The 25,942-nt window shown below is 38.7% G+C and overlaps 3 protein-coding genes across 6 annotated transcripts in view; all 3 read left to right on the top strand.

Annotated features, from left to right (window-relative positions):
* The first annotated feature begins 4,196 nt into the window (after positions 1–4,196).
* On the top strand, positions 4,197–8,749 carry eloca (elongin C paralog a). Of its 3 annotated transcripts, none has more exons than XM_026179696.2 (4): positions 4,197–4,326; positions 4,811–4,837; positions 4,980–5,123; positions 7,983–8,749. In XM_026179696.2, the coding sequence occupies exons 2-4, from the start codon at positions 4,834–4,836 to the stop codon at positions 8,171–8,173; spliced, it is 339 nt and encodes a 112-aa protein (XP_026035481.1). In that variant the 5' UTR covers positions 4,197–4,326; positions 4,811–4,833; the 3' UTR covers positions 8,174–8,749. The 3 variants fall into 3 exon arrangements, with proteins under 3 accessions (XP_026035481.1, XP_026035482.1, XP_080162599.1); XM_026179697.2 differs by having other exon boundaries at positions 4,211–4,336; XM_080306473.1 differs by having other exon boundaries at positions 4,257–4,584.
* A 1,060-nt stretch (positions 8,750–9,809) lies between these two features.
* ube2wb (ubiquitin conjugating enzyme E2 Wb) lies at positions 9,810–19,476 on the top strand. The gene is made up of 6 exons (XM_026179695.2): positions 9,810–9,924; positions 10,726–10,817; positions 13,639–13,741; positions 16,928–17,083; positions 17,172–17,247; positions 17,367–19,476. The coding sequence occupies exons 1-6, from the start codon at positions 9,910–9,912 to the stop codon at positions 17,378–17,380; spliced, it is 456 nt and encodes a 151-aa protein (XP_026035480.1). The 5' UTR covers positions 9,810–9,909; the 3' UTR covers positions 17,381–19,476.
* A 1,361-nt stretch (positions 19,477–20,837) lies between these two features.
* stau2 (staufen double-stranded RNA binding protein 2) overlaps positions 20,838–25,942 on the top strand; it is a 103,785-nt gene continuing 98,680 nt past the window's right edge. Inside the window, exons 1-5 of one of the 2 annotated variants that reach the window (XM_080306472.1) lie at positions 20,838–20,898; positions 20,991–21,080; positions 22,707–22,914; positions 24,324–24,454; positions 24,713–24,872. In XM_080306472.1, the coding sequence (XP_080162598.1) occupies positions 22,716–22,914; positions 24,324–24,454; positions 24,713–24,872 (490 nt within the window). In that variant the 5' untranslated portion in view covers positions 20,838–20,898; positions 20,991–21,080; positions 22,707–22,715. Of the gene's footprint in view, positions 20,899–20,973; positions 21,081–22,706; positions 22,915–24,323; positions 24,455–24,712; positions 24,873–25,942 lie in introns of those variants that run through there. The other variant, XM_080306471.1, reaches the window with a different exon arrangement.

Below are 25,942 nucleotides of genomic sequence, written 5' to 3' on the forward strand. Positions count from 1 at the left end.
AGTGTTGCTAAGACATCAGTATTAAGCAGATCCCCTTTCCATGCTTGGCATTGCTTGCCTTGCTTAGCATCACCTCATCTGTTCCTCATATTTACACAAACAGAACCAAATAGCAGTTATCAAACTGTAAACCTGTCACTTTTAAGTAAACAATTACCTGCATTATTTAAACACGCAGCAGATTCTTTTTTCACTTGTCGAGCCTCAATGTGCCACTTCTTTGGGACCCTAAGAGAGCAACGCATGCCATTTAAGCACAAGGACCTCCATGTCCTGTTTATTTAGTGACATGTGAGTCATGGTGAAGGTTTTATCACAGGGGTCTGTAGGGTGAGTCATAATAGTTCAAACAAGCAAGCCTCAACACAACGCATTAGCCTCAAGCTACTCAAAGTAAATGGTTGTCGCATCCACTTATCTGTCTGCTGAAGCTTTCATTGTGCGTGAACTACATTAAATAAATATATAAACTTGAGGCAAGCCAGAAAAGACTTCTCAAAGATTTGGAGGATGCTATTTTTCCTCATGCATTATTTGCTGCGAATGGCTTCGTCTTAACGGATGCATAAGTTGCCAGGAGTGTACCATTAATGAATGGCTCGTGATAATTGTGCTTCACTGACTCGGAGCGCATTGTTTCATCCTACTGCTTTCACCATTAGCTGCAATTTTCAAAGGCATTTTGGCTGAATACTACTATGTCAGCACCTATTTCTCCTCAACCCATTTGTTTGATCAACAGCTCTACCTGCTCAACTATTTATCAAAGGAGCACATAAGAGGACCCCACCACTGTACAAGGTAAACAAAGACAGGATATCAAAAGCGGCACTTTGCCACATATGATACTTTACATTCTCACTAATTTTCTGGTAAATCAAATTACACAAACACAGTTATTGTGGAAGAAATAGAAACAAATCCTTTTATATAAAAAGTTCATATACAATTTTTATTTCATGGATTTTAAGACTTTTTAAACAATTAGCATAAATTGATATTGAGATGCTTCTGTTTTGAACCATGTCATGGGCTGCTGATGCTGAGCTTCATGGGATTAAGACCAACATGAGAAGTGCAGGGCGCTGTGGCTGGCTGCAGGCTAAAGGAACAGTACACTCAGATTCACTGTGACAAGACTCCCCTTCTTTTCACTGAAGAAGAATTGCCCAAAGACATTCATCCCCCATCTTTCCCTATCATGACTATAATGCTGACCTGGTTTCATTCAGGGCTTCTCTACCAAGGCCATTATACTGCTCCTAAAATGGTCCTAATGTATTTACATATGACCAACCGATGTGGAATTAAAACTGTGGTATAAAGAAGAGGAAATTGTGTGTGCTGGTAAATATAGACAAGTGAGACAGAGTCTTCCCACAACACCATATCCACTTTTGCCATTTATCATTAATGATGGAAAAATCAGCAGATAAATGTTTAAAGTACGCCCACTATTGTCATTTCCATATGCATATTTTCTTTATTGGACTTCATTAGAGTAGCATTGAATTATTCACAGTTCAAACTCATTTTTAATTATCTTATACTCAACTTTGGTGTGGCCACTCAGTTGAAGATCTGTCTGAAAAAAGGCAAGTGGAGCAGAATAAAAAGATGAACTGATCATTTAGAGCACTCCGACATTTGTGCTTTTGCCTCATTTGGATTAATTGTACATGCACTTACACTGTTATTTGAAACTTTGACCGTGTTTACACTACTATGCAAAAGTTTTGAGTCACCCCTCACTTCTTTATATTTAACTTCTAAGAAGCCAGACTTTCTTTTTAATATTTTAATGTGATCTTGAGCAATGGTTCCCCAGGCTGTTTGGAAGGCTTTGAAGGTTATTCTTGGACATTGGCTGGTTTTCCTGATTTTCAGTGCAGTTCTTGTACCTGAACATTTTCAGAAGAATGTTTTTTAAGCCACTTAGCACTGACCTGTGAATCATGCAAGAATATAAATGGTACAAAACTCAAGGGGTGAACCATTGTTGTTTCACATAACAGACTATTTAGCAAAGAACCAATTTTAAACTGTATTTTTAGTCAATTTGTTAATAGCAGTCTCTCACAAAAACACACTGCTTATTCCCATTTCTTTAGTCGATTTTATTAAAAATGGCAAATGTAACACAGTTTGAAGGGTATAAAGTATTTTTGCACCAACAAGGTGATTCACAAAGCACTATTAGCTTAAAAACTAAGGAAACTGTTCTTAAGAAATGGGAATAAAATCCAACAAAGACCCGAGAGACACATCTGGCCCTTTAGTTTATCCATCCACTATTCACTGAAGCTTCATAAGAAATGGCCTCAGTGGAAAATTGGCTGTGAAGAAGCCATTCTTAAGGAAGAAAAACAAGGAGGAAATGCTGAGGTATGCCGAATTTTACAAGAACTTGACTGAAAATCAACGCCAACAGGTCTTTTGGAGTTATGAATTAAACCTGACATGGCTTGAAAATGATTCGAAGCACAAAAGCATGCCTTGATAGGAAAAGTCTGGAGAACTATTCCTGAAGACTACTTCAAGAAATAACAAGAAAGCTTCCTCAACAGAGTTGGCTGTGTTGAAGAAAAAAGCTGTATTTCAAGGTTGTTAGAATTACACAAACTCAGATTTTGCCTTATATACTGTATTTCCGTGTATGTTTCCATTTTTCAATAAATAGCTGCAGCCGTTTCTCATTTTCCTAGAAAAATACAAAGAAATAATTGGTGGCTCAAGTTTTTCCATAGCACCAGAGGTGGGTACAAGAAAGTGTGGTCTGTATAGAGTTCAGTTGTCACAGGGATGAATGGTATCACTGCACATGACACGAGTGTTTGCATGTGTTCTGCATGTTTGTGTGGTTTAAGGAAGCCCTGTTGTAAGGGCCCACAGCAGCCTCCCCAAAATAGAGCTGAGAGCAGCTGCAGCCGGGTGGGTCGTATCAGAGGGACATCAAAGGGGCCGCCGCCACCCGCCCTCTCTGATCATAAGCACTAATGGTGTAATGGGGGACTGGAAGGTCAGTGATTGTTTTTGGTTGTGTGTCTGTGTATGTAAGAGAGAGAGAGAGAGAGAGGGAGAGAGAGAGAGAGAGAGAGAGGGAGGGAGAGAAAGAAAGTCAACAGGCAACAAAGGTGATAGAACCTTCTGGAGCACAAAGCAACAGCATATAATCCTTGCAACAAAAAATAAATATCAGATTTGGTGTTGCCTCTTCGCTGATATCTATGGCAGAACCCAGCACAGCCAATTATAAATAACTGGCTTGGAAAATAGATTCCTTCTCCCACTGGTGAGTGAACTCTGGATCCCTAGATATCAGAATAAGTGGGAAAAAGTATATCACAGTCCCACAATATTATCTGTAAGGAACATACACTTCATCACTCTTGCATCAAACTGTACAGTTTCCAGGCATGCTCAGTATACTACTCTTAGTGTCCCAGCTCAGATAACTCTGCGTCCATTTGTGAGCCTCAGATTTCAACAGTCATCACTTTTCCTGCATGAAGACCTCCAGGCAGAGAGGTCCAGGCAAAGACACAGTCTGAATCTGAGCGTACGACATCCCATTTGCTGTAATGTTGTCCTTATGTATTCGATATTCTTATGATATTTTGTATTCTTATAATATTTTGTACTGGCTGGACTTCAGAAGATATAAAAGCACAGAGTACATGTCTCCCCCGCCTCTTCTTTCTTGAATCCAGATTTATGGCCCTATAAAATGTCTCTGTCATGTCCAATCAACACCTGCTGTCGCTCGTCACAAACCCAGTGGAAACAGTCGGAGAGGTTAAGCTTGAACACAGGCGCTCTCTATAGGATTAACAAGGCATTAACCCGTAAACCAATTTTAGTCATCTGAGCTCTTGATAAAATAATAATAATAATAATAATAATAATAATAATAATAATAATAATAATAATAATAATAATAATAATGATAAAATACAATAAAAAAAAACCCAGAAAATGTCTTACTTCTTCTGCTTATTTAGCCTTATCTGTTTACCTTAATGTATTATTTCGATATGCTGACTCATATACAATAGCGGACAGTTGAACGCTCATTATCCTGACACGTATTTTGTGATCGTAGAAGACAATATTTTATTTTTTAAAAAGAAAAGGTTTCTAGCCATAGTAATATGAATATTATTATTTATTTATTTTATACACATAACTGGCAAAGAGCCGGGGAGGTTTCTTTTTCGACTCTGCGGAAGAAATTTACTGCGGACGTGTGTTCGCCCATACTGGTTCCGGGTTTCAACATCCTGTTAGCTAACGTTAGCTGAAACACAATCTTCTCTACGCTATAAGGTACATAGTGGTAAGAATCCGTGTATCTTTTCCGTTACGTGATTTTATGTATTGCCGTATGTCAAAGTCAACTATGTGGTTTAAGTTTTACATTGTGAAGAAGCGGTAAAATAAAAAAGCTATATCAATTTTTTGGAAAGGTTTTAGCAGGCTAGCCAGAGTTGACTAACCCTGACGGCTGCTTACACATATGATAGAGGAATAAATTCACAGCCATTGCTGTGTAATTTAGATATGATGGATGAAGAGGATTTACAGGTGAAGATGTTCATATATCTCTGAAAGGAAGCTAGCTTTGTTTTAACGGCCCTAACTTTACGCGGCGTTTGTGATAAATCATATTCGACGGGATAGCCAGCGTTAACATTTAACAACCTGCAGTTTGACAAACACAGTGGCAACCGTTGTGTAATCTAGCCGATTAAATGTTGAGTTGCAAGTTATGCCCCAAAAAGAGTGATGTTTTAATGTTTTTCCTTTTCAGGATTAAAGAAATCCCGGAACAACATGGGTGAGTGATGGCTAGAAATCCACAATTCCCATTTGTCCACATTAAAGTAGCCACACTGAGGTCTCATTTCTTCGTCCCTCTTCAGTAGCTGTTGTCGTACACCTGTTTAAAATTGTTGGTTGTCATCTCTGTTACTTCACAGATGGTGAAGAGAGAACCTATGGTGGCTGCGAAGGGCCAGATGCCATGTATGTGAAGCTGATCTCGTCAGATGGCCACGAGTTCATTGTGAAACGAGAACATGCCTTGACATCTGGGACTATCAAAGCCATGTTAAGCGGGCCAGGTGAGAATTCAGACAATGACATTGTTATAAAGGAGCAAATTTAACTTTTTAACTTGAATGATTTGTAATCTAATGTTATCATACACACATACATTCATTGGTCATGCTCTCCAGTAATTTTGTTGCACTTTGAAGGTCATGCCAGTTTTTTTTTTTTCCAGTGGTAGCTTGTTTCTGCCAATCTGCTTAAAAAAAACGAAACTAAAAAAAATTTTGTGTGTGAATTTTGAGGTGTTTTCTTAGTGTTTTGAGTTAGTCTCTGACCAATGCTAACCTGTAGCGCAGCCCCAATTGGATTGCTGTCCACTTTAATCCAGTGTGAGTAGTTATTTGGAATTTGGAACCAAATGTATTTAAACACTGAAGAACATAACGTTTGTTTTGCTGCTGTTTTTACTGGAGGCTTTTTAAAAAAAATCTTTTTGCAATTAAAAAAAACCCCACATATAGAAATCCCATTGTAGTACCTCAACCACATGATCATCATGTGAACTATTATTTGACTAATTTTGTTAGAGGGTGTGTGAGGTTCTGTATAAGATGTGCATAGTGGTGCTTGTAGAAGATGGTGTTATTGCTTTCAGTCAGGTTAATTCTGTTTCTCCAGTTGATGGCACTGTGCTCCCCCTTTGTTAGCAATACTATTAATAGGATTTCATTGGTGCAAATGCCATTATTCATTGCCTCATTTATCCCTGATCAAAAATATCTTTGTAGGTGCATATAATTACAATTAATTGGACAGTTTAATGCTTTTTAAAATTAATTATTGTTATCAATATCCATTATATGGTCTGTTTTCCAATTAACTTGTAAATATTTTTGCCCAACTTTACTTGATTACCTATCCTGCTCTGATCATCATGCAGAATTCTGTTTATTGGCTCCATCTAGGGGTGGGCAATATAAACGATATATGATAGAAACGATATAAATTTGGCCAACGATAGAGATTTTGACTATACCGCTCTACCGCAATAGTGCATGTTGATGATGTCAACATGCGCCTCTTTTGGTCAAAAGCATTGCAGCGGCTACAACCATTATCATCTGCAAATTATGCCGGGCGACAGTAATCGCAAAGAGATGAAGCACTTTTGAAATATGGGGAAAGCCAAAAACTGAGCTTCCACCACTTCCATACCATTGATTCATTAATGTTGAATTCTCTGGCAGCTGTTTTATTCCCATGTTGTTGCAGTATATTAATAACTAACCTCGTATTGTGGATGAATTATCTGAGTTGTTCTCCTGACTGAAGTTTGGCCCGTGTATAGCATCCTGCCTTGCGATTGCATGTGTCCCTAACCACCAGAATCCCTCACGTTAACTTTCATCGAGTGGAAAAAAGTTGGTGTTCATCCTCCAGTTTCACTGTGCTAATGTTATGCTAACATAGCTGTGTCGCTAGCGATCACGTAGCACAACATTATATAACATTATATTCAAAAATCTCTCAGTCAGAACATGTTTAGGTGGAAACTAGTGAGCTAACTTCCTGCTAACTTCTAGCTCCATTAAATTTAAATAAATTCTGTTTTTATTGATGCCTGGATGTTAAACTTAATTGTTGCACCTGGTAAAGCAGCAACGCTGATCATTTTATTGAAGATGAATGAATTTTGACAGTTTTTAACTCTCAGTGTTCGTTTGACTTTGGGATCTGAAGCGGACGGAGATTTGGACCCAGATAATCTGCAAGGCTCCTGACTACAGCAGACCTAATGCTCTGACAGTCCATCAAGCAGTGTGGCTTCGTAGCTTACCAAAGTTGTACTAAAGCATTTTTGACAGATTTCTGCACGCTGTGTATTACATAAAATCGGTTCGAGGTCAGTAAACACAACCAGAATTCATACATAAGGCGCACTCTCGATTTTTGAGAAAATTAAAGGATTTTTAGGGTGGAAAATACGTTATACAGAAAAAAAATATATATATATCGCAGTATATATCGTTACCGCACATGGTTCAAATTATACTGCGATATGGATTTTAGGTCATATCGCCCAGCCCTATTCCCTACCTCCTGATTTAAGAAATATCTCTTCCTTCTCTCTCTTTAAGTCCCAACTTAAAACTCACTTGTTCAAAATAGCTTAACCCACATAACCTCTCCACTCTGCTATTTTAAATTTATTTATGTCTTGTGCTTTTATGATTGTGTAAACTACTTGCTTTTATGTTGCTTTTTATTCTACTGTGTACAGTGACCTTGAGTGTTTTAAAAGGCGCTTTCAAATAATATGTAGTATTATTATTATTATTATTATTATTATTATTATTATTATTATTATTACTACTACTAGTACTTGGGCCAGCACACTGGAAAGCTTTCAGAATACTTTTTTGGTTAATAAGGTGTTTTTAGGTGTTATGCTCAGTGCAAGACTTAAATTTATGTTGAAGCTCTTTACTTGACACTGTAGGCTGATGTGCACCTTAACAGAAAAGTAACTACAGTGGCATAGACATGAACCACTGTGATAGGGCTGTTTGGTAGCAGTATCCGGTGTAAACACATTAGCAGGATAATACCTCAGTAATTGTATCTAGCTTGTTCATTATGCTATTCCAGTAGCATCAGTGCAAAGACATGCTGTTTTTCTTTTTTTCATAAGTCTAGCAATATGTTTATAGATTCAGTTGGCTCCGATATCGTTTCTCCTTTCACAGTTTCTGTAAAAGTAACTGTTTAGTTCCAGATTCATCAAATCCATGACCAATATTAAGAGTTTTGCTCACGATGGCAGAGCAATGGCAGAAATTCAACACAGCCCTATAAATTAAGCTTACATCATTGAGGAAATCCCTGTATATGTTCTTTTAATGTATGAACATGATATTGTCTATCTGCAGGACAATTTGCTGAGAATGAAACCAACGAAGTGAATTTCAGAGAGATTCCATCTCATGTCCTCTCCAAGGTCTGCATGTATTTCACCTACAAGGTCCGTTACACCAACAGCTCCACAGAAATACCCGAATTCCCCATCGCGCCGGAGATCGCACTGGAACTACTCATGGCTGCTAACTTTTTGGATTGCTAAAGTTGCAAAGATAATGGAAAGAAAGCTTAAAACATTTTTAGTTGTTTTTTTTTCTTCTTTTTTTGAGTATTTAACTTGTTTTGCTATTCACTTCATATGAAAAATAATCCTTTTTCTGTGGTTTGCTGTTGTTTCATTAGTATTAAAAGATGACATTTTAACATGTTAAATGGATATAGCAGAATGTGACAAATGTGGCCCCCCCCCCCCCCAGAAATCTCTCCTCACCACACCATCTTAATAAAGACGTATTTGGTGAGCACTTTGTTTCCAGTCTTTGGTACCTTGTGCCTCATGAAATGAAGTACCATCTCCACAATGAATATGCTTCCTATTTTTATTCTTTTTTGAAGTTTAAAAAAAAGATATTTGAGATAAAGGCAACAGTGGGGATGTTGTATACACTAAAACAGATAATTCAGTGTTTTGTTTTGCTTTTTCACATCAGTAGATCTACTAAAAGGGTTTAGTCTTTATACGGATCAGATAAGGATGTTTGGAAAATGAATGAACCTCAGATGTCTAATTTAATTAGCATGGCAATGCTGAAATAAAAATGTGTATTGAATCTGAAAATACTGCTTTTTTTTTTTTTTTTACACTATCGTAGGAGAACTGCAGTAACTGCTGTGGTTTAAACACTCTTAACATACTTATCAAATAACTGAAAGGACTCACTGTGTGCTCGTACTGCTCCAGCGTGACACTGATTCATCAAGAAGTGAATTTATGACTCTAGGATAAAACAATTGGTACAGACTCCTTAAAGTCCCATAAAGTGGTATGACATAAGGGCTTTGTGTTGCATGTTATAGAAGAAATTTCCGTGTTCATAAAACAGTCAGTGATCACTTAAACTACATAAAAATGTAAAGCTGATAGATGTGATCTTATTATTCTGAATAAACATTGCCTTGCACATTCAAGTTTCAGAAATTTACGTTGCCTGTGTCCATACATTTGACTGGTGCCTATATGGAGTGCTTACCAGCCATGCCATGTGATACACCCAACTATTAATTCCCATGGTGAGGCGAGAGCTTATATCACATCTGATGCAACTCTGGCTACCAAGAGACATTTTCTCTGTAGGAAACATTAGGAGGTTAGATCAAATTGCAGTTCAAGTGGATGAAATGTTCAAAAATTTTGCTTACACAGATAAATGAATATGCTTCCTGTGCTTAAGCCACTGACACCTAAAAAAAAAATGACAGTAAGATAACATAACGAGCTAAAGCAGCTCAAATAATGATAATCATCATCAGGAAAACGAAAAATGTAATTAAATACTCTGATGATCACAGGAAGTCTGTTCTTTGAAGCATTTTGTCATGATGAGTCATTACTCTCACACTTAGAGGTTGTAGAAACCAATGTTATTCTCATTTTTAGGCACGGTTACTCCACCCGAGCGTCTGATCATGTTATACCTCAAAGGTAGGAAGTTTCTGTCTTTTAATAACTAAAATACATCCTTTAGCAAAGGTCACTGGAGGTGCCCGAAGTCCCCCATATTTAAAGAATATTTAAAAATATTATGTTGTCTTTATCGCTGGTGAAATGCTGTGATAAATCTGCTAAATGTTACGGACATCTTGGCGGTGACGGTGGCGCGCACACACACACGTTCGTGTGGATTTGTTTTCTGCTGTCAAAACAACTTAAATCACGTGACCGCCTGACGTACGTTTCTACACTCTGCGCTGAGGCAGGAGGAGGGGGGGGTTTCCATCATGGCGTCGATGCAGGTAAGAACACAATTGACAGCGATCGCTTATTTTGTGATTTTTACCGGACCTCCCGACTATTTTTTTCCTGGCACTTTATCGACCACTTCATTTACCTACGCGTATTTGCCCAAAGTGGTGGTGACGTTACTGTAAAATCGATGACATTTATCCTCAACTGTTCAGGTTTAGCGGCTGCTCTTTGCTAGCAATACAACTAGCCCATCATCATCATCCACAGCAAGTCAAGGCTAGTAGAAGCTAGCTTCCTGGAACTGTATGTCGATGACTTGGCCCGTGTGTAGGTTCTTCTCAGAAAGGCGTGATAATTCAAGGATATGAGGTGGAAAAATTTCCGATGTTTCCCGTAAATGTTGGCGGTTAAGTGGCCGGGCTCTCACCACAGTGAGCTAAGCAGACGGTGCGCAGATCGAACAGTTGCAGTTTCCTCCTGAACAGCTGAACAGGTGCATCACTTTCACAGAAACTGCGTTGTTCAGTTGACTGGCTGTTAACGTCTAAATAAATCAAACCCGTAAAGCAAATTTCATACATTTTTTTTAAACACTTACCTCTTTGAAATCGTTTTGTTTGGGTCACGTTTAACTACTAATAAACATAATAAACGGTAACCCCTCATTGGAATATCATTGATGTATCAGTGTTTTTCCGGGTATGGGCCTCTTAATAAAATTGATGAACACATGTGCTAAATTTCTCAGCCACTACTCTGTTTGATTTTACTTGACTTGATCCAGTATTTCAACTTTTTATTTATTTATTTTTTTGGGGGTATAAACCCAATCATGTTTTCTCCCACAGAAAAGGCTACAAAAGGAATTATTAGCCTTGCAAAACGATCCACCCCCAGGAATGACGCTCAATGAAAAAAGTGTACAGAACACCATTACACAGTAAGTCCTTCTTTCTTTCTCTCTCTCTCTCTCTCTCTCTCTCTCTCTCTCTCTCTCTCTCTCTCTCTTTTTTAATTTCTTGTGACTCATTTGTTTCAGAGTGGCAGCACTTCTGGGTTTTTATCACCGATATGCCTATCGTGTTTGCTCAAATACCATGTGGCTTTGTGAAATGCCAGGTTTCATTCCTTTAAACGGGTAGCGTGGCAAGCATGCCGCATGCCATACAGGTAGCTGCGGCTGGAGGTGAGACACCACAGCCTCAGCAGTGTGTAGTGGTGAGGAATTGGGGTCATTCCAGCAACTGGCAGCCACAGGCCCTTCGTAGAGTGTCTCTAATGCACAGTGTCACTATTCATCCTTATAAAATATTTAATGGCTGGCATGCAGGAGTTGGGCTAGAAACAGAGGTTGCTTGGCTGACCTTTCTGTCTGGTTGTCGTGATGTATCCCCTTAAACCCCATGACTACTGTTGCCAGGAAATATGACTTGAATTGTAGTCTTTAAATGGATTTGAGACTAGTTTCTAAGCTGAAGCATGGACTTGTTAAGTTACTAACTTTTCGAGTTGTGTGGCATGGTTTCTGGCCTCCAATGCCGTCTGAAAGAGAGGGTGCACATTGGAGTGTTTGTCACTGGTCAGTTATGGTGGCATCTTCCTCATTAGATAACAGTCACCTGGTCTAACAAATGCCTTGCATGACTGCCAAGTCTCCTAACCAGTCCTGCTGGCTTGTGATCCTTGTATATAATTTCTCTGACAAGGCATGTGTAGGTGTGTCTTTTTTTTTTTTTTTTAAACGCTCTGCTCTGATGTCACAAGGTGTCTTTATGCTACTTTCTGTTGTCACGATTGACTGTGGTCATGAAATGTCTTTATTATCCTGACTGGAGTATGACATACTCTTGTTGTGCTTGGCATAGAAGCACACAAGCTGGTATGTTACCGCAATAAAGGGTCAGTGTGTTTTCAGCTTTGCACCTTTTGTTTATATAGTACACTTTGTACTGTAACGAGCAACACTGAGAGTCAATGGTTTTGTTTTGTTTTTTAAGTGTATTGTGTGCTGGTGCTATATTGGTTAGCTTGATGGTGTAATGAGTCACTTAATGTAAACAGGGAAACTGCTGCTTAAAGGCACTGTTGGGCCTCTCAGGTGTACTCATTTGTCCTTGTCCCTACACTTTCACTAAATGTCTCAGTGTTATTTTTGTTGACTGGATCATATAATCACCAGGCTATAGGGAATTTGAGCACATTGAGCGTGATGTCCTTGAAGTCCCTGACTGTTTTCGGCATGAGTTGGTAGCACAATCAGGCCTCGCTCTGAACTTCTTGAAGGAAAAGTGGAGCTTCGTTTAGACACTGTGACTGACCCTTTCCAAGGGCAACGTTTTAAGGAGAACAGACTTTATATGTAGGTTTAAATGATCATGTGTGCCAGTCTAGATTTGAATGAGGCATGAGGCTATAAACCTGGATAACAGCCACAAGACTCTGGTGTCCTGTCTGCACTGCTTGCATGGGAAAAAATAGGGCAGAGATTGTGATGCTTTTTTCTTCTAAGGATTCTACTATGAGCCCCACAACTGTTCTGCACTCAATTTGTTTTTGCCACCAGTGAAGCTACATTCAGCAGTCTTGAGGTGTGTGTGTGTGTGTGTGTGTGTAAAGAGTGTGCGGTGCAGGTAGGCTGTCTTTCATCCCAGAGGCACAAGGCTCTGTATTTGCAATCATCTGAGCAGGATTGAATTGCTAGCAGCTCAGTCAGCAGAGTTCTGTAGCCTGGCCACCGAAGCGAAAATAGATTTTGTCCAGTAGATCAATAGAATATCACATTATTACTAAAGCACTGTCATAACCCAGATGAATATTGAATGTCACTGAAATGAGTCAGACTGAAAGCTTTTGATTACACACACTTACTGGAGAACCGGCAGCTCACATTGTGTATGATTTATTATTATTTTTTTAATGATAATTACATGTGGTTCTGTACTTGTCTCTAGCTAATCTGCTGCCAAATTATAAAACGGCACATTATTAACAGAAATAATGTTGAAGCTGTCATTGTTTCCCACCTACTCCAGAATTGTAAGATTGAACACAGAGCACATTATCACTCATAAACCAAATTTTGCTTTTATAGAAATGCCATTTTCTCCAAAAGCACTGAAGGTTTATGTTCACTGTCAAGTACACTACGTATGAGGAAAAAGGAAAAAGCCTGAGTAGTTTATCCTGTCAAAAATTTGCAAGATCTTTACTCCAATCCCCCAAACCCACAAATCAACTGATTCTTGCAATTTGGATTTACACACAGGGTGTGTGAGGGTCGCAAAAGTAATTGGTGCACCTCATTCAAACTGTGCTGTTTTTATCTGTATAGGCCCAGGGTCCCTTAAAGGCGCAGGTTCTTCTGCTAATATGGTGAATCGAGGGTAAATTGCTCATTTCCTCCATGCAAATTGTGGGCAACCTCGCAGGGCTTTGTGGTTCCTTGTGGTTTCCTCTTTCCTCTGATTTGTGTAAATCTCTAAAAATGTGTTTTGTTTTTTTGTGCAAGTTAATGAAATTTTAACTTTTACATTATTGTAAGTTGTAATTTAAGAGAGTTAATGTTGAAATTTAATGGATCTCCCTCCACCAACTCCATAAATTTAAAAGAAAATGGTCTTTTTTCATATTTACATCACTCTGATTTGTAGTCAGAGACTACTAGACCCTGATTATCTCAAGGTGATCTGTGTTATTTTATGTAATTTTTTTTTTTTGTTTGACATACTTTAATATTGTGCTTTTATTTTTTAATTTTTTAGGTGGATTGTAGATATGGAGGGAGCACCTGGCACACTGTATGAAGGAGAGAAATTTCAGCTGCTTTTCAAATTTAGTAGTCGATATCCTTTTGATTCACCTCAGGTAAGCTCAGCAGTCATTATTGTTTGTGCGTAGGTGTGTGGGTAAATGTTAAACATTTTAAAGCACTTTGTCTGAAGCTATCTATAAGTTCACTTTATTAACCATCTTGTCTTATGGATCTGTTTTGTCTGCACTGTGGGTGCAGGAGATGCAGATGAACAAAGGATACCGTTTGCTACTCTGATCGAATGTCCCACATCCATTCCTAGCTTGATATCAAAGATTGATATTCCTGAGTTCATGGTCCACAGTGGTGTTCCGATTGAAATAAACTCAAAAACTGAAGAGCTGTAGAAACAGTCTTTTATATTCATCGGCTAGATACCTGCTGTAATCTCATGAAACATCTTGGCTCTATGGTCATTAGTGCAATGAATCTTGGCTTGGAATCACTGAGAGACAGCAGTGCAGAAGTCTCACTGAAGCCATGTTTGATGGGATTAGTTTGACTCAACAGTCTTGTTTCACTGATTAGGAGCCTGCCCGTCTAAAAATAGGTAGAGAAAATTAGATAAATTGAGCTACTTAGCTGTTACCCTCTCAAATAGGAAGGACACACTATCAGATTTATCCACTGTTGAAGTCCTCTCCTGGGGCCTCGGAGGAACTTCTCTTTCACCTTATATCCTATTATTGTCGTGGAAAAGAAAACAAAGTCTGATCAAAATCACTTGACAATTTTTGCATAACAGCTTCAGTTTCTGTTGAGCCTTTTCACAGCTACATGCGCACAGGAGAAACTCCAGATTTCCTACCAGAACTTTAACCCTGTGCAGCATCTTCTAAAACAAAGATGTCAAATTTTAAACAGTGTTGTGTAATCTTACAGTTTAGATTGTTACAATTGTATAAGGGCTTTTTATTTTTTCATTTACTCATTTTTTGACATGTTTTAGCCATCCAAGCTCTGCACATCACTCCACCAGTCATTTGAACATTCTGTGTCATTCACATGGGGAAAATAGAAGCTTTGCAATTAAAACTAATCATCATTAGATTGAAATGTGGAATCAGAGTATTCTCTAGAATTTTTTATTTTATTTTTAATGCTTACAAAATTTTTAAGATTAGAATCAGTCTCCAATAATAACTTCAGCTTTAAATAAGACAGAATTGGAAAACTTTGGGCTCGACCTAAAATGTCACATCTGTTTTTTGGCCTTCAGACTTTGCTTTCGTTAAAGAACCGTTGCAGACATCGTTGTTTCAAATTTGTTGAGGTAATCTAATGGGTATGGTTGAGATCTGGTGACTGCAGTAACGTCTCCATTAAAGACAGACCCCGAGCTGACCAGTTCTATAAAGAGTTCTTGTGTACTTCGGAGCTGTTCTTTAGATCACTGTCCTGCGTGCGGTCCAGTCATGCCGCTTCCAGCAGATTACAGCATGGCATTTCCAAATAGAGGGTCACCCTTCTTTATTCGACATCTCGTTTTTAATCTTATATAAATCTTTTCCTTTACCCACTACAAAACGAACCATCTCAATTTTTGTTGGAAACACTTTAAAGGTGGAATTGTTTGATCTTACCACCATTTTCCAGCCTTTCTCAGTCAAATGCATGCAGCGTTTAGCAGTCTTGGCTTTCTTTTATTGGTTAGTCTCAGATTTGGCCTTTTCCATTGAAGCTCTGCCTAGTGTCATTAAAATCACCTCTTCACTGTCACATTGAGATGGGTATTGTGTTCACTGGAGCTGCAAATTAGAGGCCCACCTTATAAAACAAAACAGAGGCTACTTCTGTTTTTCTTTTTCTAAAGTTAGAAATATTGAAACTTGTGGTGAGCACAGATTCAGCACTAGAACAAGGCACAGCATGGACCCGAGACTAGATATCTTAGTGAAATAGAAGATTTAGGTTACCTAAAGACGCTGTTGGCTTGGTGTGATTTGGAGGTTTGAGTAAATATTTTAAGAGATTTTATTTTATTTTTTTTTTGGTCTTGATCTTTAGACTATAAAGCTAGCTGTGCTTTCTAGTCATATCAGTCACCTCCCTCCCCCTCATGATGTGGAGCCTGCACTCTCCCGTGAGGCCCGGTCTGGTGCCAGACTGACTCAACCCTTCATTACCCTTTTTACCCGCTCCCCCTTCTCTCTGCTTTAGCACTTCTGACTCTAGCTTTTTGCTTCTCACACTTCACATATCTTCCTGCTTGGCCCTCACTCTTGTGCCTTTTTCAAAGTCAAATGTAGCCCAGTGCTTTTTATAGAACGTGTCTACTTTTTTATAAAACATGCTGTATCTCCTCTCTAGCTCTCCCTACACTGTTCGCTTTTCCTCTCTCTCCCACCGTGTCCCGGCCCCTCTGTCCTAATCCGAGAGCCTCATATCCCTGTAGAGCAGTGGTGTCAATCATAAGGCCCGGGGGCCAGAATCAGCCCGACAAAGCCTTCAGTCCGACCAACTGGACAGTTTAGTAAGATGTGAAAGAAGGCATAAGCTTCTTAGACTAAAAAGGCATAAGCTTTTTAGTCTTACAGTTTTTCCTACTGATACGACTTCCCCTGTGCTCTATTATCCAAGTAAGGAAATCCCAGAAAACTGATGCTGTTTATCTGGACATTGTGTTTTCAGTGGGGGAAACATCTCATTACTTTTTAAGAAGTCACTTGGATAAGTGAAAAAACGTTTCTCCCACTGAAAACTGGACATCCAGATGAACAGAATCAGCTTTGTGGACGTAAACGACAAGGTTTTGGTTTTTCTTCCATTAAAATATCTGAGATTAAATCCATAATTAAGCATCTTTACATCGACAGAAGTCAAATCGGTGTATTTATATAGCACATTTTAAACAACGTCTGTTGACCAAAGTGCTGTACAAGGTATACAAAATATCCACTATGTAAAACGGTCACTAAATCAGCAATAAAGAATGGGAGAGCTTCACTGGTCCAGCTCGCTACATGTGGCCCACAAAGTAAAATGAGTTTGCTATCCCTGCAGTAGTGGGTTAACCCTGCAGCAAGTCTAATTATTTTGCTGTCATTAATTGACGGGAATGAATGTTTTAGCTTTCTCCAAAGTTCATCCCCGAGCTGGCTCTTTGACCACACACGTAACCCCCAACCACCCCAAAGTTTCTTCTTTCTTTAGGATCTTAAAGCTCGCCAGCCTCGTGGGATTTTTATTTGTACATATTCAGTTGCGTTGATGTGGTCTGCTTTGCTTTCATTGTGCAGGTAATGTTCACAGGAGAGAATATACCTGTCCACCCGCATGTGTATAGCAACGGTCACATCTGTCTATCTATCCTAACGGAAGACTGGTCGCCAGCGCTCTCGGTGCAATCAGTTTGTCTTAGCATTATCAGCATGTTGTCAAGCTGCAAAGAAAAGGTAAGTGTGCGACACCCGGTGTGGGCGGTAGCGGTTTGTGGGCACGTGTTAAATGTTAAATCTAATTGCTGCTTTTTGTTTTCTGCAGAGACGGCCGCCCGATAACTCATTTTATGTAAGAACATGTAACAAAAACCCAAAGAAAACAAAATGGTGGTATCACGGTGAGTTTAAAAAAAGAAAAAGGTCTTATTTGTTTTCAGCACTTCCTGAACGTGAAACTTTTTTTTGTCTGTTTCCTGTTGTAATTCTAATCTTCATGCTGTCTTGTTTGCCTTCACAGATGATACATGCTAATGTACAAACTTTGTATTAATGGTAGAAGAGAGAAGTCCTACTGACCTACGTAAAGCACTTTTTAATCATTCAGTCTTTGAACTCTGACCTTTGACTGGAACAATGGACACCATGCGCTGGAGGCTCTTGGCTGCATGTTTTAGTCTGTTGTAAAATAGAAAATAACGGAACGTTTAGCTGCACCCAAGATGGAACTTCTTCCTTTTTTGTGTGTGTTTTTGTTTTGTTTTTGTTTTTTGTTTTTTTTCCGTTTTTTGGGGGGAGGGCAAAAAGGTCACAATGCAGCGAGCAAGTAAGGCAGACTTGTACTGATACTTATAATTCCTCTTTTAAGATTATTATTGTTACTTTTTTTGTTTGTGTGTGGCTGCATTTTAAGGTCCTTGTGTTGTGCAATAATAACCGGTGGATGCATGCTGGGGCCTACAAAGAGAGATCTAAATCTAACAGTCTTCTGGAAGGGATTTGACCATCAAAACCCCAAGAAAATGCTTCATCTGTTTTTATTATTATTAGTAGTAGTACTACATGCACTGTGATGGTATCTAGTTTAAAAAGGCACTATTACGTTATTCCCAACTTGCAGGTGTACTGTAAGCAGTCCTCGATGCTTATCAGGTTCAAGGGTTTTAGTTTTTTAACCACTGTATCGACAGCACACGCGCTCTTCTTCATCTTCCAACTCTTAAGACCTGGTTGCAGTTCTTCCTACCATCGGACTGAAATTTGGTACACACGGGAATAGCACAGGCGTGACGGTAGATCCAGGAGTCATCCAGTGACCTCGGCGTTTGTCTCCTCATAAAGCTGGGCTGAACTTTTCTGGTCCAGCCTTTTAAGACGTGCATCAGCCTCTCTTCCATTCAAAGAATGTCATCGCATGATCCATTTGTATTTGTATGATATATATTTTTATTATTATTTCATGCTTTAATCTTCTGAAATGTTTGAATTTTTTGTTTGTTTGTTTTTTTTTTTGGCATTTTGTTTTCCCAACTAGTTGATACTTTGAAAAGGGGGTGCTTTTGACGGGTCAGTATGTTTTTGAATTTTTTTTATTTTTTTTTGTTATTTAAATCTTCATTTTTATCTCTAGAATGACAAAGTCTTTCTAGAATGTATGAAGACAATACTTTTTTTTTTTTTCCTTCTCTCTCTCTCTTCCCCCTGGTCAGAGTTTTGGCTCAGGTACTTTTTCAATAAAGAGATCGCCTCTAAAAAGACACCTATCAGAGATTTTGAATTTAACTATATTTTCACCAAAAGAGACTGTTATGTTGTAAACTTGTAACATGTCTGAAACTATTCTGTACATACATGCGTCTTTAAATTGTTAGATGATGTGCAAGAACTTGGCAAAGGATGCATTAACTTTATAGCAGAATGATGATAGGAGTGCTTTATTTCATTGGAACTTTGCATCTTTTGCCAATTAGGTTGTGTACGGTCAGCAACAAACATGTAAAGCTGGTTTTGGAAAAAAGGAAAAAAAAAAAGAAGGTAGTTTTACAGTAGGGGTGCATGCAGTTTCAAACCCTACTTTTTCTTATTGGCATCTAACATTGTGGCAACTTTTAGTCGTTCCATAACTGAGGTCACGGTTTATAGGATGGATGCTAACAGTGCTCACCTCCAGAGGCTGTGCTCATTTCAAAGTGTAATCACTCCATTCCTAAAGACATGTTTATCGCCATCCAGTCAGAGATACTTGAATTTTTTCCATCTTGAGTTGTTTGTATCTACTACTTTTTTTTTTTTTTTTTTCTTTCTTTCTTTTTTCCCTTTTCCAGGGTCTAGCTGAGTTTCTTGAATGAACATGCGTGAATGTGATGATGCTCTATTCTGTAGAGGAGATTACCACAGCACACGGCTATCTGAAGATTTAAAAACAAAAAACTATATTGATAATTTAAGGACATCTATTTAACCAATTTTTTTTATTTTTTTTTATTAGTTTCATTGTATAAGGTCGTATCTGCTATCACTGCTTCGAGAATAAGACTGACTGAAACACTGATTGTGTAAATGTAGTCACAGCAGCATCAGTGCACAGAGACGCCTAAAGGATCAATAAAGGCTTGTTTTGTCTTTTTAAACATGCTTGTGGTTATGTTACAGGGTTTGGCTGTTCTTTTTTTGTTTTGTTTTTCCCCCTTAGGTTACTTTTTTTTTTTTTTTTTTAAATGTGGTTTGAACTCTTAGCTTGCAAGTTGTTGTGAGTGGTCAACACTAATAAGGGTGTGTTATTTATATTTGAAATTTTGTTCTGGGATGTGCAAGCTCCATGTAATAGGTGCCTGTTCATTTTCATAATCGATAATAAAAACAAAGATTCACTTTTATTCAACCTCAGTCTGAACAGTATGGGTTTTTTTTCTTCTCCTTTTTAAATAGCTTGCAAAAGACTGAGTAGTTCTGCTCTGAAGGCAGAAGGATGATGACCAAATTGAGAAAGAAGATAAATGTGTGACAGTGACACATTACATAAACTGCATATTTCAGAAGCATGTAATTCCATCTGTCTGTAAAAAGTGAATGGCACAGATCTCAGGCGTGCCTGTGGAATTGCACTAGGTTTGTGAAACATGTGCAAAGATGAAGATGTAGTGTGGCAGGAAAACTGATGATCTGACGCTTTTGAAAGCAATGGAGCTTTCATTTGAAGCTTGTTTTGTTTTTTGTTTTGTTTTTTTTAACTGGTCCGTTATGGTGTGAGAAATTATTTCAGCCAAAAACAAAGGGGGAAAGGGTAATTTCAGATTGTACAATAGATATACATGCGTTTGGCCAAGTAAAATTACAATCTGTTATCAAGTTACTTCACTTATTTTGGTTGAATTATGTTTTTTATACTGCTCTATTTGTTGTTGGATATTTTTCTGTCTACAATAACACAGGGAGAAGTGGTTTAGTGACGCCCTCTATTGGAGACGCTTTAGCTGTCAAATCTGGGGATTAGCAGTTCGTGATATTTTCCCTTTATGGTTATCTATTCCTTGTTAAATATAAAGTGTATGTAGGTTACCCACCCACCCCTAGCCATCTTTTCTTTTTCTTTTTTTAAATTTCTCATCTTAGTACAATACCACTGCCCCAGCGTGGACTTTTCCAAATAAAGCTTGATGCAGAATTCTGACTAGATTGTTTGTGAGACACTCATAGGGTTTGCTTTAATTAATTAATCAAATAGAGAAAATTCCCAATGGATGGTTGGGGAAATATTCCAAGTAAAACTATATTTTATAGCATTAGCACAAAACCTTAAGTTTCACTGAAACACGGACCTGTAAAATGGAAAACTTACGAATAAGACTAAAAATCCATTTGGTGATACAAATGTGCACAAAACAACTTTGGAAATATTAATTTTGTTTCTGAATCAAAAGTTACACTGTGGGATCCGAGGAAGCGCACCAGGACTGAACCATCCTTACCGCGGCGGGGGTGGCTTCATTCAAAATTCACCTCAAACTCCACTCATAGTACGTTAGCGATATGCGATATGCAGCCACAACAAGGTTAGCTAAACACAAGCTTTATGCGTGAAATATTACATGGATACGTCATGTTGAGTCCAGTGACACGTATTTTCATTTCTTTTTTTACCCAGACAAATAAGGTGGTCGGTTCCTCTTCCATCCAGTTCTCTTTAGTGTTTGCCAATGTTGGAGGTGTAACTGGGGTCTGGCCCTGGATAAAGGTAAAAAAATGTCCTGAAATATTTTTCCCATAGTTGTCGGATACTCTGTGGATTATTTGCCATGTTGTCGCCAACTCGTATATGATATCAGGGTTGACTGAAAATCCCCAGAATTTCGAGAAGGATGGGGCGGTTTGGAGATGCTAGCAAGAAGGGTGCTCGGCCGATCAGCCATGATGAGCTTTAACCGGCTAAAGTATCGCAACTGGGGGTGGCTAGATAGGATTTATTCATCTGGGGAAACCATAAAGGCATATTCATGACAGCATGCATGCTTGCCTATTCTGTCTGCGTGTTTTTAGGAGCTGACATTGGGAAGAAACGGCGTATATCTTGTTGGCAACGTTAGCTTCCTGCTAAGCTGGACACAGTAATAAATGTTCAGGGGTTGCAGACAGCACTGAAGCTCTGCCAGTCAACCCCAACGTAACACAACCCCCATGTTCAACTTGCAGTGAAAGACAGCCGTGCAAACAGGCAGCTGTTTGCCGCTGTATTTGTGCGTGTTGCTGTGAGAGCGTAAAAAGAAAAGCAAGAGGGACTATCACCACAAGTACCCCACGGGCAGGCATGATGCACCTACGAATTAAACAGGAATAACTTCATGACATGCAATGAATAAAAGTCATATTACAGTAAGAGATACATCAGTTGTGGTGCATTTAAACCTTATTAGCTATTTTCTGACCGTGCAAACTTGGCTGATGTTTACACCAGTTCAAACATGGTCCCTAAACAATACAGAGAAGTGACACCTGCAAAATCAGATATGCAATATTTAAAAACCTGAATGTGCCATATTCAAAGCTAGCATTTCATGCAGTGTCCAAGGGATGACACTGAATTTCTCCAAAACTCCAGGGGTTCAGCTCAGCTTTGACCTTTTGTTTTGACCTCTGTGGGGATGCTCAAAGTATTTCCTTCATTTCCGATCACTGTCTGCCACTATTTGTGTGACTCAAAAGTGGGAGCCATTTTGGAGCAATTGTTTTTTATCTTAGAGACTTTTTTATCACCTTAATCATGATTTTGTTTTAGACAAAAACACACAGTAGCATATATGCTTATGTTACTTAAATTACACAGTCACAGCCTGTGTACTGTGTCTAACTGCATTCTGCTAAATATTGCATGCATATTTTAAGAGATAAATAAATACTACAATTCATTCTGCTGTTTGATATTTGTTGACCCTTATTTGTTTGATAATGGGCTGTGTCCCTCAAAATGTGGTTTAATATAGATTGCATTGTTCAGGCTACAACCAGCGGATTCCTCCTTTTTGCCAGGGAGTTTTTTCAGCCGTAACATGAGCAAAGCTCCTTCAAATAAAGGTTCATTGTCTGGGTGTATTAGCTGCCAGTGGATCAGAATGTGAGATAGGCCTAGGGCTGTTCAGTTTGAAGTCTGTTCTCCAGGCTTAGCCCAGAGAAATCTGTCAAATGACATTTAGCTTTAAACTGTGCATGTGCATTTGTGCTCAGATTCACAGGTGCTTAATGTAGTATTGTGTACTGCTAGTGAATGAATATTGATTTTCTTTTATTTTTAAACTACTCAGTAGTTATAATTACAGTGTAGTAAGTGTATTTCTAACAAAAGCTTTCAAATTTGTTCTGCTTTCAGGAATAGAGCATGGCTCAAGTGAAAGTACAGACCTCAGCGCCCCTGGCTGGTCCTGGCCTCTCCCCTGGAGTCCCTCCAACGGCCATGGCCAGTCAAGGATCCCTGGGTCTGCAGCCCTCCGTCAATGGCACAGGCCCGGCCCCCACACCCGCCTGCCCTGCTCCTGCAGTCGGATATGGGGACGCCCCTGTGTCTGCCACACCGCCAGGTAGAATTTCCCCCAAGTTTGTCTTTAGGGGAAATTAGTTATTATTTTGCATCATGTGTGGAGTTGCTACTTATCTATGAAAACTAAAAACTGTTACAGTAGGTTAACAATTTTGCAAATAAAATACCATCACCCACGGCAGTGGTTGATATTTAACTGCTTATCTGTAAAATTGTGTTATTAAATTTCTGCTTATTCAAAAAATAGAGTGTTGAAGGGCTAAAATATTTGATTCCTGGTTTCACTCTTGCAACAGGGGGCAATGTGATTTAAAAAAAACTACACATACGCACACAAACAAAAACACTGACTATTGGCTTTCCATGGCCAGTACATGCTCAGCGATCAATAGTTTCTGTGATTTCCAACAAACGATGGACTACATTTCATTAGTGTTTTCATTTTGGGGGATGATTCAGTGAGTTATTCTGTGAAAATTTCATAACCTCAGTCATAATATATTATGACTCTATAATACTGGTATAGATTTAAGACCTTAACAATGATTCATACAGACAACTGTGTGCATGATGAAGGTTATAGTTGTACCCAAGTCTACAATACAATGTGTGTGTTTTTCATAGTTATTCTATAATAAAAAATTGACTTTAGGCAATTAGGTAACTGGCCTAAAGGGCTCTATCTCATGTTCCTTTTACTGCTCATTATTTCTCATGACCTAACCTAAATTCAGAAACGTTTCGGTACCACTGCTTCTTTAATAATGATTTAGGAAGTGAATTTCTGCCAACACGTCCTGTCATATGTTAGCTATAATAATAATAATAATAATGGATTGCATTTATATAACACTTTTCGAGACCCTCAAAGCACTTTACAATTCCACTATTCATTCACTCTCACATTCACACACTGGTGGAGGCAAGCTACAGTTGTAGCCACAGCTGCCCTGGGGCAGACTGACAGAAGCGAGGCTGCCATATCACGCCATCGGAAGTATCTTGCCCAAGGACGCAACGACTGAGACTGTCCGAGCCGGGGCTCAAACCGGCAACCTTCCGATTACGAGACGAACTGCCAACTCCTGAGCCACGATTGCTGCACTATAAGCCAGTAGCTCACGGACTGACCACAACACGAAGGAAAAAACACTTTACAATATTGTCCTATAAACAGATTCATTTATTAGTTATTTATTAAGTGCTTGTTTACTGATTTTTCCCCTTAATTACATATAAAAATAAAACAAGTTTGCATTTTATTTGCAAGTTAGAAGTGTTCCAGTGGCTGTATCCGCTGCTAATAGCTCATCCCTTGTCACTCAGTGGAAGTATCCAATTCTTATATTAAAAAATGATATTTGTTCATGAATATAGGTGGAAGAAGATGGATAGATGAGTGCTTTAGTTACCATGTTTTTAAATATGTCGTCTTCTGATATGATTTAGGCCCGCCCCAGGAGAACATGGCAAACCCTAAAGAGAAAACTCCAATGTGTTTGGTGAATGAGTTAGCCCGTTTCAACAGGATCCAACCACAGTACAAGCTCCTCAATGAGAGAGGCCCTGCACACGCTAAGGTAAAAAAAAAGTTTTTCAGATGTAGCGTTATCATGTCAATATGGAATAATATTTAATAAATCTCAGGAGGTAGTTCAGTGTAATTCTTGTTTTGACACACATCCACATGTGCTAAATAAATAAAGCATTTGCACTTTTTGTAATTAGTAATTAGTTATTGGCTGTGCTGAGAGCACCGAACTCCTGCCAAAAGTTCTGTAACAAGGATATTGATAAAAATGTTGGGTAATGTCTTCCTCTCTGGGTGTCACTTCCAGATCTTCACCGTGCAGCTGACTCTTGGGGAGCAGGTGTGGGAGGCAGAGGGCACCAGTATTAAAAAGGCGCAACACTCCACAGCTGCCAAAGCACTGGCTGAGAGTGTCCTTCCCAGGCCAGCGCCCCGCTCCCCTAAAGCTGACATCAACAGTAACCCAGGTACTGCAGCCACAACTGAATTTCTTTTAACTGTTAAAAAAGCAAGTGGCTGGGAAGGATTACCATGAATTGCACCTTTTACTGTTTCTATGGCTATGCATGTGATAGCTGCTATAGTTTCAAGAAGAATGTTTGAACCATTTGGAAAAAGCTGCAAAACAAGTTGATGCTTGGTTATAATCTGCTAAACTCTTAAAAATGGAGGTGTCTTTTTTTTACAGGAAAAATAGACAGCACTCTATTCATATATTATTAGGTATTAAATTAATAATTAACACTGTATGTCTTATAGAAGAACTTAAATGTTAACTTGGGCTGTGGCTCAGCTGTAGCAGCAGAAAGAAGATATTGCCTTTAGATCCAGGGAGAATGAGGCCGCCAAGAAGGAGGTACTTTTACTCCCTGTTCATTAACTAAGAGTGTCAAGATTTCTCAAATCTTTGAGGGCAACAAAGCAGGTTTTCATCCTCCAAAAGTTTTACAGTATTTTTTAACCTTGTTGTAAGGAGGAATTTTTCTCAAGCTAAGCTTGTTTCTTTGGTCCACTGTTATCCTAAAGCACAATCCGGGCCTATCTTAAAGTTAGTTGCTAGCACTATGTCTAACATTTAAAAACTTAACCTCTTCATTGATACTGTTTGAAGTTGGAATCATAGACCAGCAAATATTAAAGCTATACATTCTTCTTTTTTTTTGCTTCTTACTTACTTCTTAGGATTATTGAGAGGCTGGAGCGTATCTGGGCTGTTGAAAGGTGAAAGACAGAGATAGACAGTCACACACACACTTGTAACAAATTTAGAATCACCGGTTAACCAAACAAGCATGTCTTAAGACTATGGGAGGAAGCCAGAGTACCCAGAGACAACCCACGCAGGCATAGTCACTACCATGCTTCCTGGAATAGCAAATATGCGCCAATAATCAAAAAGTTAAGAGTGTAACAGAGTGAAGATCAGATAAAAGGACACATTTTTTTCATCTTTTCTTCATTGGACTTACTGGCAGTTTAAAAGGCTGTAGTGAGTTACTGACTTGTGATGCTAGTGATACATGGATAAAAAGGTTAG

The sequence above is a fragment of the Astatotilapia calliptera genome, chromosome 9 (assembly GCF_964374335.1).
Source record: "Astatotilapia calliptera chromosome 9, fAstCal68.1, whole genome shotgun sequence".
NCBI lineage: Eukaryota > Metazoa > Chordata > Actinopteri > Cichliformes > Cichlidae > Astatotilapia > Astatotilapia calliptera.

Bases quoted from the DNA above. Each gene is read 5' to 3' on its own strand.
- eloca (XM_026179696.2), top strand. The intron at 5,124-7,982 runs GTGAGAATTCAG...GTCTATCTGCAG, and splicing joins AGCCATGTTAAGCGGGCCAG to GACAATTTGCTGAGAATGAA.
- ube2wb (XM_026179695.2), top strand. The intron at 10,818-13,638 runs GTAAGTCCTTCT...TTAATTTTTTAG, and splicing joins GTACAGAACACCATTACACA to GTGGATTGTAGATATGGAGG. The intron at 13,742-16,927 runs GTAAGCTCAGCA...TTCATTGTGCAG, and splicing joins ATCCTTTTGATTCACCTCAG to GTAATGTTCACAGGAGAGAA.